This window comes from Alligator sinensis, unplaced genomic scaffold (assembly GCF_000455745.1).
Source record: "Alligator sinensis unplaced genomic scaffold, ASM45574v1 scaffold281_1, whole genome shotgun sequence".
Taxonomy (NCBI): domain Eukaryota; kingdom Metazoa; phylum Chordata; order Crocodylia; family Alligatoridae; genus Alligator; species Alligator sinensis.
Genome location: NW_005842306.1, coordinates 477,159 through 491,932, shown reverse-complemented (window position 1 = coordinate 491,932; position 14,774 = coordinate 477,159). Strand labels below are relative to the sequence as shown.

At 40.3% G+C, this 14,774-nt stretch overlaps 1 protein-coding gene across 6 annotated transcripts in view; it reads left to right on the top strand.

Moving 5' to 3' along the window:
- Nucleotides 1-14,774, top strand: part of EFCAB11 (EF-hand calcium binding domain 11) — a 135,913-nt gene that overhangs the window by 9,929 nt on the left and 111,210 nt on the right. For 3 of the 6 annotated variants that reach the window (XR_003095165.1, XR_003095166.1, XM_014522128.2), the window contains exons 3-5: nt 3,244-3,289; nt 5,137-5,238; nt 6,848-6,938. Coding sequence is in view for 4 of the 6 variants with exons in the window: in XM_014522128.2 (XP_014377614.1) it covers nt 3,244-3,289; nt 5,137-5,238; nt 6,848-6,938 (239 nt within the window). In the remaining 2 variants the exon portion in view is untranslated. Of the gene's footprint in view, nt 1-3,243; nt 3,290-5,136; nt 5,239-6,847; nt 6,939-8,509; nt 8,585-10,000; nt 10,329-14,774 lie in introns of those variants that run through there. The other 3 variants (XM_025209750.1, XM_025209751.1, XM_014522130.1) reach the window with 2 other exon arrangements.

Genomic DNA, 14,774 nt, shown 5'->3' with positions numbered 1-14,774 from the left:
CTTTCCCTTCTCCCTTCCCTCCCCACCCCCAGTCATCTGGGCTGATTAAAATGCTCTAGAAAGAGTCTCCTTAATAGTCAAACTGTTGCAGTTAAACTGTCATTAATATGCCAATTCAGCTTATTAAGTTACAAGCTGGGGATAAAACACCTTTAAATAAGCAATGGTGTAACAAAAGCATCCCAATCAATCTATAGATGATACACCACCAGTCATTGTTCTCAACCACATCCTCCTGGCCTCTACAAACAGCAAAGTAAATGGGTCTCAGAGGAAGATTCATCCAGCATATTGGCTGATAGAAGCATTCTTAACATATAGGGTGTTGGATCCTGTATTGAGCTCTCCTTTTTGTCTATTGGGGTCTCAGTATATTGAACCTATTCAGTCTAATCTTCCTAAGACTTATTAGCCTCCAGCACTAGCTCTTTCTTTGGCTTATGTAGAGGGCAGGGCACAGTTGTGCCATATAGACTTAACAAATTCAGAGATTCACAGATCTTTTCTAAGCAACAAAACTTATGCATCTCTGAATTAATTAGTTTATAAGGTGCAACTGTGCCCTGCCTTCTGCTGACTTCAGACTAACATGACTAATTACCTCTCTGGCTTTTGTGGCACACTTCCTGGACATAAAGTTTGCTTGTTACCTACTTGTGCACCAGATGTACTGCAGACACTTGGGTAGCTCAGTTTCTTTTCCAGACACCATACCTTATGATGGTCTGTGGTTTACAGTTTACCTTTCCAGTGACATGTGATAGTTCAAATTCCTGACATAATTTTGTTTTCCTTTCTTTATCTCTTGTGATACCTAGATTTAAGTAAAAAGAACAAACCTCCTATATACTTTTTCTTAGCTCAGTTTCTCTAGCACTCTGGATCGTTCTTTGAGACTAGTTTAGAATCCTCTACGGTTCCTGTCGCTGGTAGGTGTTGTAAGGCTTCGGTCCTTCTTGGGTCGGTGTCTTGTTCCCTAGCGATATCAGGGTGAGACCGCACCCTGGGGCCACCTAGACGGTTACGGGTGCTGCCCCTACTCACCTGCTATGTCTTTGATGTTGATTGATCGGGAGGCAGTCCCCGTCGGTGGTCCAAAAGGGGGCTAGACCCTGGTCTTTCTTCATGGGGCTCCAAACCTCCCCTTTACCCCACCCTTACCACATCTGTGGCCTGGGAAGATGCTGCTCCCTGCAGTCTTCCTTGGAACGATCTCTTCTCATCCATGCTACCTGCCTCTACCTGGGTTGGGTCCTTCCAGCCATCATTTTTTCCCGGGTCAATCCCTGGCCTCCGGATCACCTTTGGGCAAACTAAACCTGCCCCAGCCTGGGATAACAGTAACTTAGAATAACTCTCAACAAAACAAAAGGTATTGGGCGTCTGCTGACGGGCGCCTAGGATACTGGCTCATAGGATCCCTCTGACTAGGAGCTAATCACTCCTGTTCTCACCACCTGGTGGTACTTGCAACTTCCCCATAGGGCTCTGATGCAGCTGCTGCCAGCTCTTCCCTCTTCACCGGGCTACCCGCGGGACTCAGCTGTCGCTCATCCCTCCCCGGTCGCAGTACCTGAGTGCTCTGCTGTTGTGGAGGCTCCACTCGGACCTGTCATAGAGAACTGCTTCTCTCTGCTGTAGCTCTCTGGTGACCCTTGGCTCACAGAGCCCGGATTCCTTGCTCCGTGAGCCAGGCTTTCCCGGCTAACACTAGGGCTTCTTTCCCTGTGATCGGGGCCGTGGCTGCCTGCGTCTCCCGACTAGCATGCCACACCTCTCCCTCTGCCCAGCTGACTCTTCTTCCAGCTGCTCTTTGAGCAGCCCACATTCCTCCGAGGCCCCGCCCCCGGGGCTCGCCAATTCGCAGGCTCAGGCAGCTCCAGAACTGCCGAGCCTGCACCGGCATTTCTCTGAAGCTGCCACTTGTCTCCGCCTCTGTGGTAAGTATCGGGGCTCGTCGGGAGGTATCTGGGACTATGTTGGGGAGGCTTTTGCCTCTCCTTTCTCAGTTCCCTTCCTACATATAGCTGCTGCTTCAAGATACGAAGTTTGTCTTCTGCTCTCTCTGCCAGAATGGCCAGTAAGAAGTACTTCCTTTTATAACTCCCAAACCAAATTAGGAGTTATAATAATAATAATAATAATTGTAACAGCAACAGTTATTACAGTCATTTATCACAGATTTTACTCTTGTAGGACACAGCTCCGTACTCCTGTAAGTAGGCTGTTGCCACCAGGTGATGGGCAAGCCAGTGATAGCCTGTTTGCATTAAGCAAACAGTTACCTCAGGATGCAGTTGACTATTTTTTGCAGAGTAACTTTAGACTCTTATAATGAGGCTGTGTGTCATATCTCCGGTCTATTTTTCTAGGGAAAAAAAAAATTTCTGCATAGGAATTATGTCATTTGTAACCACTGCTTGGCAGCTGGTCCTGTTCAGTTTCATAGGCAATCAGACCTAACCAGGTGATATGTTGCTTAGTTACCAGCCCAACCATATAGAATCAATTTTCTCAGTTTGGCCACCTCATTTATTATGTCCATTAAGTTGCTCAGGCACACCTTTTCAAACATTAGTGAATCTAGTCCAAGTCAGATGGGCAGGTGCCACTCCCCTGTATATAAATCAAAACACAATAAAAGGTTGTTGTAAGACATGGCCAATTCATAAAATTGAGCTGGATTGCAGTAGTTGTACCTAGATCCCCTAGGTCTTCACATGGGAACTTTAAGAATGGAGGTAGAAAATGGGAGATCCCAGAAGATTTTCTCCAGTTTGTCCTCATGTTTAAAAAAATACCTTACATTCTTATTTGTACCTCATTCTGATGTTTTAGCATATACGTTCCAAGGAAACATCCTTTTAGAAATGATTTGTTTCAAGATTGACTGTTGAAAGAGCAACTTTCTCCTTTGTTTAAAGGAAATGGCTAATTTGGGCACAGTACCCACAACACACATACATAAATACTGAACTTTATACACAAATAGTTCTTTTAGTCAGTTGGCCTATTCACTTGCAAGTATGGGTCTTAGGACTGATATAGGTTTAGGTTGTATTTTTGAAAAAATAATCTACATTGCTTAACAGAATACTTTACGGGATAATCTGTTCTACAGTTACAAGACCAGAATTGAAGTTAAGTGCAGTTAGTATAAACTGAAATACATATAATGGTCCAAATTCATCACTAGTACAAGAAAGGTGCCTTGCATTGCCTGCTATATTTTTTCTGTTCCAGGTGGAAGTAGATTCAGTGATGGCTTCTTTACAACAAAAAAATTCAGGTACCATTCAAATACATTTTTCAATTTTTTGTACTCTTCTTATTCATGATTTCTGGTATATAAAACGTAGCTTATATAGACATTTAAAAAACTTGATCTAAATTAACAACAAATGAGTTGACTCAGTCTGCTGGCTAGAAGCTGGCTATAGAGAAAAAATAAAACTAACTGGTTTATTTTCATTATCCCAACTGATAGAAATTCAGGAAGTAAGCAAAATTTGCATTGGTAAATTATTATCATTATTTGACAGTGTCTGTTTAATGCTGTTCCATCATTTGGTGGTTGGGGAGATAAGGAGTAGTAGAATCTTCTCTGCGAGTCTTAATCTAGAAGCAAATAGGGAATTAGTTCTTTACTTGGATTTTTGTGTGGAAATGGGTACACCTGACCAACAAACAAACAAAACACTGTAGTGACACTCACATGGCTTTTTATATGTCCAGGTATTAGTTGGAGATTTATTTTACCTAGAAGGATGCCTTTTGATGTAGAGAAGAAACTCTGTGCACTTTAATAGTAGCAGATAAATTGCTATCACTAAAAGAACAATGAATGGGTGGCACTGTACTTCAGGAGTAATTCCATGAAAGGAAAAGTGTGCGTTTTATTCTTCTTGTCAGGTATGTTACTCTGAAACAGAAAAACATAAAGGAATGGCAGTCTGTCTTGCTTTTTTTAAGGTTTCACTTTCATAGTTATCTGATTGCATTGCTTGTGCAAGCAAGTTTAGTGCGATTTGACAACCTCTGTTAAAAAAATGCTTATAAAAAGCTCAGTATTTAAAAACAGCATGTCTTTGTAATGCTAGAAATTGAGAATTAATAGTTTTTTAATGTGTGATGCTTTCATAAAGTAACAATGAAAGAAGCATTGGGAACTTGTATGCTCATAGTTTAAAGTTTGAATTGAGACAGCAGATGGAGCTGAAGGACCTATATTTCTAAGCCACTATAAGAAGGTTAGGTTACAGAAAAGTTGTAAGAAAAGGAAAGCACAGAGCTCTTGTTATGTTGTTTTGTTTAGAAAATCCCTGGAGAATACAGTGACATTGTCCTTCAAAAATTATTTCAGCTGTGTGTAGTACTATGAGGAGAAGGATTAGACTTATGTGGGAATTGTGAATTGAAATTATTTTGGTGGAGATTTATGTTTTAAAACCTAGGATTTAGTATTTACATAGTAAAAAACCCTTTGCCCTTTCAGAAATACCATATAGTTAATTAGGGTAGAATTTAGAAAATAGGTTTGTATTCCAAGTCCTTTTTAGCCAATTGAAAAAAAAATCAGGTAAATTTATTTTAAAAAATGAGTTTTACATTTTCTTTAAGTGGCAGAACCAATACAGTGTAGCCGTGTACTTTTATTAGGAGACTCCTAGGAAACCATACCTGAGGCTATAGAGCATTTCAGAGAGATCACAGAGTGCTAGGAATGGGGCCAGATATATTATTTATGTAATATCCTCTACATCTTTATCCATGGAATGCAAGTGTTATTGACTTTGGCAAGACTCTTTGATCTGCTCTCCTAGCCCAAAGAACTACATTTGGCAACTAACAAGAATGAAATAAATGAAAAAAATATACAGAAGATTTATGCTAAAGAACGGTAGAAGAAAAAACGCTAAATGGAAATAGAATTTAAAATTAGACTGAATATTATCAACTTCTATTAGAATATTTCCAAATAACCTTTCACTTCAGAAAACTATTGTTTCCACGTTTTTCTCATATAACTTAATATAATCAAATGTTATATTGCCAGATTTGTGCATATTTGCAGGGGGAAATAAAACTGATATTATTTTCATGGGGCAGGTGTATTCACATTTTTCATCTTCCTAGGTGTGTTACTTGAAGAGTTTTTAAACCTTATGACTACAAAGAAGTCGGCTCAGTTGTATCATAGTGAAATAAGACAGATATTCACAGCTTTTGACATGCAATGTAAGTGCTTCTTCCCCATGGAATATTTAAGAGATTTTGGAGCAAATGTACAAAATACAGCATTAATGCAAAATAAAATGCGCTTGGGAATATTTAGGGCACTGCACAAGTGAAGTAAGTTAATGATAGCATTACAGGTAGCTGATTAACAGAGGCAGGGACAGGAGGCAGTTGAGGCCAGTAGCAGGTTACAGGGGTGTATGTATTTCACTGGATGCTCTCTAGCTGATGAAGAAAGTTCTTTAACTTTTCATATGTGCTGCCCACTGTAACTACCTTTATGCAGTGGTGAGCTTCACTCTGCTTACAGGTGCTCCCTCATATACTGGTCTTCTATTCCACTCATGCACCCATGCCACTTACTTTGCAAGTTTTTCTCCAAAAGGTGGATATGGATCTTTTATCCCTCTCCTAACTGACCCATGGGTGAGAGCTAAAGCAGAAAGATGTTCTCTGGTTCATTCCAGTGCTAGGTGTGGTGGTTCTTCTTTTCTGATGGATAGATTCCTCCTTTTCTTCTCCTTATCAAAGAAAAGAGCTTGAGAACCAGCAAGGCAGTGGGCATATAATATACCCACGATCCTTTTCTACACTATCTTCCTACTTCAGTTGAAACAGGAGCATGATTCACAAAGTGAGTGGAGTATGAAGTATAGGAAAGAGCCAGTCAAGCATCCTCTGTAGCCTTTTCCTCTGAACTGCATGTAGTAGCTTTAGAAGTCACCTTCCCCGCAAGAGACTAAGTGCAACAGCACTTAATTTTGCCCATTATATCTGGGTTTTGCCCATGATATCTCCACTTTGCTTCTCACTGGGCGCATCTACACGTGACGCTATGTCACCATAGCAACGTATTACAGTGACATAGTATCCACAGGCATCTACATATGACCCGCAGCTACTTGGCCATACCAACATGCTCCCTAAGTATAGTGCGCCACTACAGCGAAGTAGCTGCTAAAATAACTGCACTACACATATGGTGCAGTATGGGCTGTTACTGTGCTGTGATTTAGTACTTCCAAAAGGGAAGAGACACGTGCAGAGATGCCAATCCTGTTTGAGTTAGCCTTCTTTTTCAATGGGATTAGGAATTGTAAATGGACATTCTTTTCTCTTAGATGATGTCCTAATGTTACATATTCAGATGTGGACTTCAAATGAGTTGTGAAGGGAAAATTCATTTAAATACAACTGGAGAGCAGTTGTTAATTAGGAAATATGGCAAGAAAAGCTGAAACGTTGAAAATAACTTGTTATATTTTAAAGTCTCTATTTGAAAGCTTCCCTGGTATGAATCTGTTTTTAAAAACTAATTCATTATAAAATAAGATAAATATGGCTGTTGCTGTTTCTTTGAATAAAGTTCTTAGTAGTAGGCAGTGAATTGCCAGTACAAAAATCACTTTTGGATTGTTCCTTATTCTAACCCCTCTATATGCATGCTGGTACTTTCTTAAAATATTTGGTTTGCAATTACAATAACAACTTCAAAGAATGCATTTAGAGCCTCTGAATCTACTGCATAGACATATAAATATATTTAATATTTAGTTTTTGAGCAGGTATAAAACTTTTTAACGTCTTTATTTTTTTCTCATTGAAAAAGGTAGAGGATTTCTGACTTTGGAAGATTTCAAAAAGGCCTTCGATTCAGTTGCTCCAAAATTACCCAAAAGAATCATAATTGAAGCCTTCAGGTAAGTCTAACAGGAAGATCTCAGTTCTCATCCTTATATAACAGTCTTATTTATGTATTTGAACTGAGTGAAAATTGTTCTAGAATGGTAAGTTATGTTTCAAAGCAAAGGCAACAAGCATCAACACTTGAATATCAAGAGTATCCTTGTATGTATAAGAAAACATTCAAGGAAAAGGGATGTTTCTGTGTTTTGAATATACTGTACAGTCTGCTTAAGTAGTATGAAATGTGGAAAAACAATTGGTAGCCTACGATGTCTCTTTAGAAGTCCAGAAATACTCACTTTTGCATTATTCTGACTTGGAAACTGAGAGGAGGATTTCAGAGCTATCACAAGGGACTGTAGGAAAAAAAATTAAGTCTAAAAATATCTTACAAGCCAAAAGTTTAATTTACAAAGGTGACTTGGGTAATTTGGAAACTTTTCATTCTAAATATGCCCTCATAATTCAAAAGTATTTAAGGAATTCATATTTTAGGAGAGGCATCTCTTCTGTTCACTTCGACTGCACGTTTTGAATGATTTGGAAATGTCTGCTGCTCTTTGTGACTCGTCACACAATCCGAGTCCCAAGATTACATTCTAGTGTTATGAAAATGGACTTTTCTTTGAACTAATATAGTTCTCTATATAGTTCATTCCTAACTTCCTCCCCCCACCAAAAATTAATAAAAATGTTGCAGTAATAGTAGTATGCATTATATTGAGCATTAATGAATTTCCCATGTTTTCTTGCATACTCTCCCCCCTGAATAATGCACATATCTTGCTTTTGGGAAACAGAATGAAGAAAAAAAGATCTTTTCTTGAAAATTCCAGCAAGTATAGAATTTCACAAGGAAAACAGATAACTGCAGAAGGGGGTGAGCAAAATCCTGTGGCTGCTCAGTTAACCCCCATAGCTGCACAATGGGGCAGGTGCTCCTGGATGAGCCAGACTGCTTGGCACCTCTTCTCTTCTCGAACTGAGCTGGGTAGGAAGTCAGCAGCACCTGCCAGGTCAGCTGAGCATCTGATCCTAGCCAGCAGCACCTGTGGAATCAGCTGAGGGTCCTCCTCACTCAAATAGAGGGGCTGGGCATGTGTTTCTGGCTGTTCACCCAGCTTCACTTGATAAGAGCAGAGAAGCCAGGCAGTTCAGAAATAGGCTAACAGTGACATACTGTTGCAGCTGAAGTGCCCGACCCCTCTTTACACTGGTTGGGCATCTAGTAGTACCTGAGATCCCACTCAGCCAACTCAGGGCCTACCCAGTTGAAGAGAGGCCAGGTAGTACCATCTCAGCCAGCAATGTCTGCTAAAGGCCCGATTCTTCTGGAGCCGAACTGCCCAGCCTTGTGCTCCAGCCGAGCAGGCCCTCAGCTGAGTTGGTAGGAACTGCTGGCTGCCCACCCAGCTTAAAGAGGGACAGTTAGGCTCCTGCAGAATCAAGCCTTCTGCCCCCTACATTTCCTCATTTATGACATGAACCTCAATTTTCAGTAGCTAACTTTCAGTAAAAAAAAAGGTGTGTGTCATGTTCAAGTATATAGTATGTCTATTTGATACCTTTTGGAATCTATTTGTAGATTAGTTAAAGGTGACTATCACAGCAGAGCAGGAATCAGTCGCATCTTCAGAGTATCATAGAATCAAAGGACCGGAAGGGACCTGTAAAATCATCAAGTCCAGCCCTCTGCCCTGAGCAGGAGGTTATATTGGCCTCAAACAAGCTCAACAAGGTGTTTATCCAGCCTCCTCTTGAACACCTCCAAGGATGGCAACTGCACCACCTCTGCTGGGAGCATGTTCCAGATTCTAGATACCCTTACAGAACGTTTTCCTTATGTCCAACCTAACTTTTTGTTTAATTAGCTTGTGCCCATTGGTCCTCGTCCTACCAAGGAGTGCCTTTCTGAACTGTTGCTCCCCTAGATCTTGGTGCTCACCCTTGACATACTTGTAGGCAGCTATCAAGTCACCTCTTAGTCTTTTGCTCAGACTGAACAAGCCCAGTTCCCGGAGTCTCTCCTTATCAGGCCTATTCTCCAGGCCCCTAATCATACAAGTGGCCCTTCTCTGTCCCCTTTTGAGCTTATCCACATCCTTCCTGAAGTGCAGTGCCCAGAACTGGACACAGTACTCCAGCTGTGGCCTCACCAATGCCAAATAGAGAGGAAGGAGCACTTCTTGAGATCTGTTCACAACACTTTGGCTGATAATTAAAATGGGGTGGAGGACATATGAGTGGAATGACTCAGGAGTAACTAGTGTGTTGAAAGACCCTCTTATCTTTCTGCATTAAATATTTAACATGTCACTGTAGGGGCAATTATTTAAAAACAAATCTTTTCAGGGATTTTTTTTAAAGGGTAGAGTTCATTGCAAGTATGTGTATAAAACGAGTTATCAGACTGAAGTAAAGCTGAGCTATTTGAAAACCACAGACGTTTTTTATGGTACATCTTATGTTACAGTAAGAAAGAATGCAACAATCCCTATTATTATAAAAAGAAAAGATATATATTGTTAATCATGCCTTGAAATTTTTTGAAAAAGCTGCTTTTTGTGTTCTTCATTGCTGTTATTTTGGAGACATGGAACACAAGTGAATGATTATATATAGCCAATGCTGGCTTGAGGCAGCGGCCCTTAAGGATGTTTCATTTAAGGTTTTGTGTTTGGTATATGAAGTAGCTAATGCTTGATTGCTGTAATTGCTTAAAATTCTTCTTTTGTTATATAACAAACATGTATGGACTTCTTTAACATCAATATTGGGTAAAGTAAATATTACTATTTTTAGTATTTTATTCTGTGCTTCTTGATATACTATTTTGTTGTTAGTTTTATTTTGAGACATATTAAATACAGTGAAAAGTGTCTCAGAAACTGTAAAAGCCAGAAACCTACTCAAGCCAGAAAATTTCTGTCCTAGTATGCCTTAGTGGGAATTCAGGATATTCAGTCTGTATAAGTTGGAAACTGTCTGATGGGGAAATGGAAAGAAAGGCAGGTTTCTAGCTTTTACTGTTTCCTTCTTTGACTGGTTTCACTGTCCTGTGGTGCTTTTTTGGCAGCAGGGATGTGCCAACCTGCAAGCTGCCCCTGCTTGCTGGTGCTGCCAGATCTCTGTTGCTGCTCAAGCTGCAGCAATGGGGAAAGAACAGCCTGCAAACTACCTCTGCCGTGGCTGATTGCATGGAGGTAAGGGTGACGGAGTTCCCTGCAAATGGCAGCAGGATCTGATTGGGCAGTGTAGACCTGCTGCGCCCCATTAACCTCTGCTGTTGGTTAGAGGGAGGCCCAGCTCCACAAGAAAAGTGTGTGAGAGAGAGAGAGAGAGAGAGAGGAGATGGGGACCTGACCTGCAGGCAGATATAGCCAGCTGAATGAGAGCTTAGTCCTCCATGCCACCCTAACCTCCTCTCCATCTCCCCCACCCTCTGCCCTCCCTGGTCCTCCCATTCTAGTGATTGGTGGTACCCTCTGCCCTCCCTGGTCCTCCCATTCTAGTGATTGGTGGTACTGGGCAGGGGGTTGCACTCCCCAACTGGTAGGCAGGCTATTAGGGTGCCAGCAGGAGAGAACAGCTCTGCTCCTCTTGTAAGACAGTAACCCATCTAAGCTGGAACTTTTTCCTGTTCTGGTGCAATTCTGTCTTCAACAGGTTTCACTGTGTATTCACACTTGGCTTTACATTGTTAGTTTCTAAGTCTGTTGGGCCTAGTCCTACTTCCAGTGAAATCAAGATTAGGTCTCTCACATGGCAGAATATAACAGAATGGGTGTGGAAAGAACAAAGTCTTCTAGTGCGGCATTTCATTGCTGAAGTAAAAGGTAGGGTATCATGCTTTTTTTCATTGATATATAACACCCACGTTTTAACACTGAATAGCTGGAAAAAGTACTTCGTTGTATATTTTTCACATCATGAAGGACAATGTCATAAATTGTAGTCCTGACTGTAAGGTATAGCAAAACATAGTGATCAAGATGTGTCATGCTGCGGCATTGGCAAGTAATACATGTATTAATTTTTTGTATTTGTTAAAATGATATGATATTTGTATTATACTCTTCTCTAAGGCCACTGCCTCAAGCCTTTCTCGCTCAAATTTAAGTTGGCTATCCTCTTGGACTGCAATTCATAAGATTATTTTTTACCTAATTCCAATTGCATAGGACCAGATTTTACCACACTATGTGAGTAGCAATTTATTCTGTTAATACCCCCAACTGAAATCAATAAAGTAAACCTGTATTCTAAGGACTATCTTAATCTTAAAGTATCATGGCTAAAAGCTACAGTAAATCAAAAGATAGAGTAAAGCCATGGATAAATGTGCTAAAGACTGAATATATTTGCCAAAAGAATCAATACAGTTACACCACAAAATCCAGATGCCATATATACTCATCTGGAAAAATAAACAGAGCAACATATGATTTCATATACAGTTTTAAACATTCTGTTTTTTCTTTATCCCCCCTCTTTAATGAAAGATCAGAATTGAACTCTCTGGGCTAGATTTAATGTTAAAAGCAAATGTAAATTGCTCTGTATTTTTTTATAAAATCAGTTAAAGCAGGACTAGGTGTAAGGTGTATGGCAGTTGATGTTTTGATGACTAAGAGGAGGGAATTCAATGACAAAATTTGTTTAGACTGGAAAAAAATAACTTAATAAGTATCTTTGGCTAGGTATAGACATTCAAAAAACCTGAAATGGAATCAATCTTAAGTTACACTTTTCTGTAAGCAGCATAATTTAGATTGGTAGTTAACAGAACACACATTCACCCTTTGGTGGAGGGGCAAATCTGAGACTAGGTTCTGCCATTTTTAAATGAGTCTATGAATGCCGGACTTGTTCTGTTATGGGTATAGACCAGTTTCCCATCACTTATACTGGTTAAATTCTGTACCTGGCCTTTGAGTCTACATGAAATTATCATCTTAATAACTTTTCTTTCAACTGATTTCTTAATTTGTATGGCTACAAATTCAGAGATTCTCTCTCTAAACCAGTGGTTCTCAACCTTTTTAGATTTGAGGCATGCATCAGAAAGTGCCAACTCTTGGTTTTTTTGTTTTGTTTGTTTTGTTTGTTTTTGTTTGTACACACACTACAAAAAATAATAATAGGGAAATTCTTCTGTTGCAAAGAACTAAAAAAAGACTACAACATAGCAGAATGTTTTTACACTTTGGAATCCTTTATGGAATCTCAGGGCACCTATACACGAGCAACAATTAATTGAGTCTGCTGGAGCATGGTAATTGCCACGCTCCAGCATACTCCAGAGTCTTGTGCATCAGCATCCCTGTGCTTACAAATGGTGGTGAAACTATGGTGGGAGGAGCTTTATCTAAAGCTCGTTTGACAAGCTTTAGATAAAGCACCCCTGCCACTGTTTTTAAGTGTGGGGATGCTGATACATGAGATATTCCAGGCACTTTAATTCAACCGGCTCTTAGAGCCTCTCTAATTAAAATCCCTCCCCCACCACACATTCTCAGAGCACATGTATAATCACCCTCAGAATTTATCCTGTGAATCATGTTTGTACCCCTAACAGTGCAAACATTGTGTGGCACCCTGCAGCACCCTTGAAAGGATCTCAAGGCATCTCCAGGTGTCGTTGTACCCAAGTTGAGAATCACTACTCTAAACCATTTCACATTCTGTTGGGTCACTGCAAATTATATAAGGGTGTAGTGTGGAGATTTAAGATTTTTCTTATAAATTAAATGAAGTAAAAATGGTGTAAAAGTCACTGAGACTGTTTATGGTGGAGCAAGACATGCACACGCACACTGTTTAAAAAAAATTAAGGACCAGACTTTTAATGCCCATTTGGACTCTCTGGTTATGACACGGAGCAGGGCAAATTTTTCCTGCTGAAGAATAACTCTCTCAATGTATTATTTTTAGTAGAAATTAATAAAAGTTCATTAGTCACCTAAGCTATACAAAGCTTAGAGAGGTGTAGGTGTGTGTGTGTATAGTCTTAACTCTATTGAAAGCCATGGAAATTTTTCCACTCAATTTAGAAGTTTCAAGATTTCATCCCAGACATGCAAGGCATGTGTTTATAATGTCAGGTATTTCAAAATAAATTAATTAAAAGCTAACTTCAAAAAAAAACAAACAAAAAAAAACAAAAAAAACAAACAAAACAAAACAAAAAAACACACACACACGTTGATCACATACATTGTCTGGCTTAAAAGTAAACGATAACTAAAAAAAAGGAAAAGAAAAAACTAACAATTTTTAATGTTAAGAATTACACTTTCAAGTCCAGATGTAACTTTTAAACCCTCCAAAGTGTATGTAACCATACCTACAGAATGTTCATGCTAAGATAATGAAAATACAGGTTTTGAACATAGTTACGCGATTCTTCATGTACAAAACTGCTACTATAAAGATGCTTACATATTTCGTGCTACTTTCTATATGCCTGATGCCTTAAACTGCTTAGATTTCAATTTATAGTTTTATTACTATCAAAATGCAGTTTAAAACTTTAGTATGATGAATATAGACACTGGATTATGAAGCAAAGAGTACTTTTCAAACTTACCTATGTGAAAATTGACAGTTAATACCAATGCGTCATTTTAGTACTGGGCATAAGGCATGTTTCTGAATGTGAAATAATGAAAAAAATAGATCAAATTACTTAAATTTGTGGTAGAACTTCACCATTGGGTGGTGCTAAATGCTCTGTTTGAAAAAAAAAAAAAACAACTGAGGAATGCAGTAGATTCAAAAGTTTTACTAAATATAGTGCATAGTTTTGTTTAGTTAATTTTTATCTGATCCCATTTCTTTCAACTGTCTGAATTACAGGCAAATAATGTAAAGTTCACATAAGGTTTACAAATAAAAGTTATATTTGATCATGTTAATTAATCATAGATTGTGTGCAAATAATATAGTAGCCTTTCAGATACATTAGGCAAAATGCGTATTAGATGCTTCATTACGTACGTGGGACACCTAGTTGAAAAGCGAGTATTCCATGATAATGATAGCCATTCACTGCATGTAAGTTGTAGCAGTATCTAGTAGAGGTGCGCCGATATATCAGTCCATATTGGATCAGCACCAATAAAAGGAAAATTGATATTATCAGCAATCGGCTTTTTTTGGCCAGCATAGTCGATAATGTCACTGTCACGGCAGGGTCTGGCAGGAGGGCCGTGATCTCCTCGAGGTCCCTCGCTCCGTGTCAAGGCCGGCCCAAGGCACCCTCTTATTCTCGCCCACCACGTCTTGCTGGTAAATATAAGGTTGGGAGGCTGCCTATGACTCCCTGGGCACGGCTACTTGGGACCTCTGTCCCCGCGGTTCTTCCGGACTCCTGTGGTCTCCCGGTATGACGGGTGCTCCCCAGGCACCCTAGCCTTATGGGCTGCGCGTGGCTCCTACCAGCCCCCAATACCACGCCCCAAGCCTCGCTGATGTACCAGACGTTGGTCTGTCAAAATACACGCCCGCTTCCTCGGGTCCTCTCCTGTAATCTAGCCCACTCCGGGCTCTCTCCAATACCCAGCTCCTCGCTGGGACGCTCATCAAGCCCACTCTGGGCCTTCTCTAAAAGTGTGGTCCCGCTCAGGGACCCTCTAGCGGGTCTCCGGTCCTTCAGGCCAACCGCACAGGTGCCCTCTCTGATCCAGGCTCACCATGCCACTACTCCCCGTCCCCTCGGGGGCAACCGCAGCACCTTGCCTCTGTCTGAGGGGTGTTGCTGCACTAGCCTACGGCCGGGCTCGCTACGCCCGTCTTGGGCTTCTCGATATGGCGCTCCCCCTCTTCGGGGCTCGCCGTGGCCCCCCTTT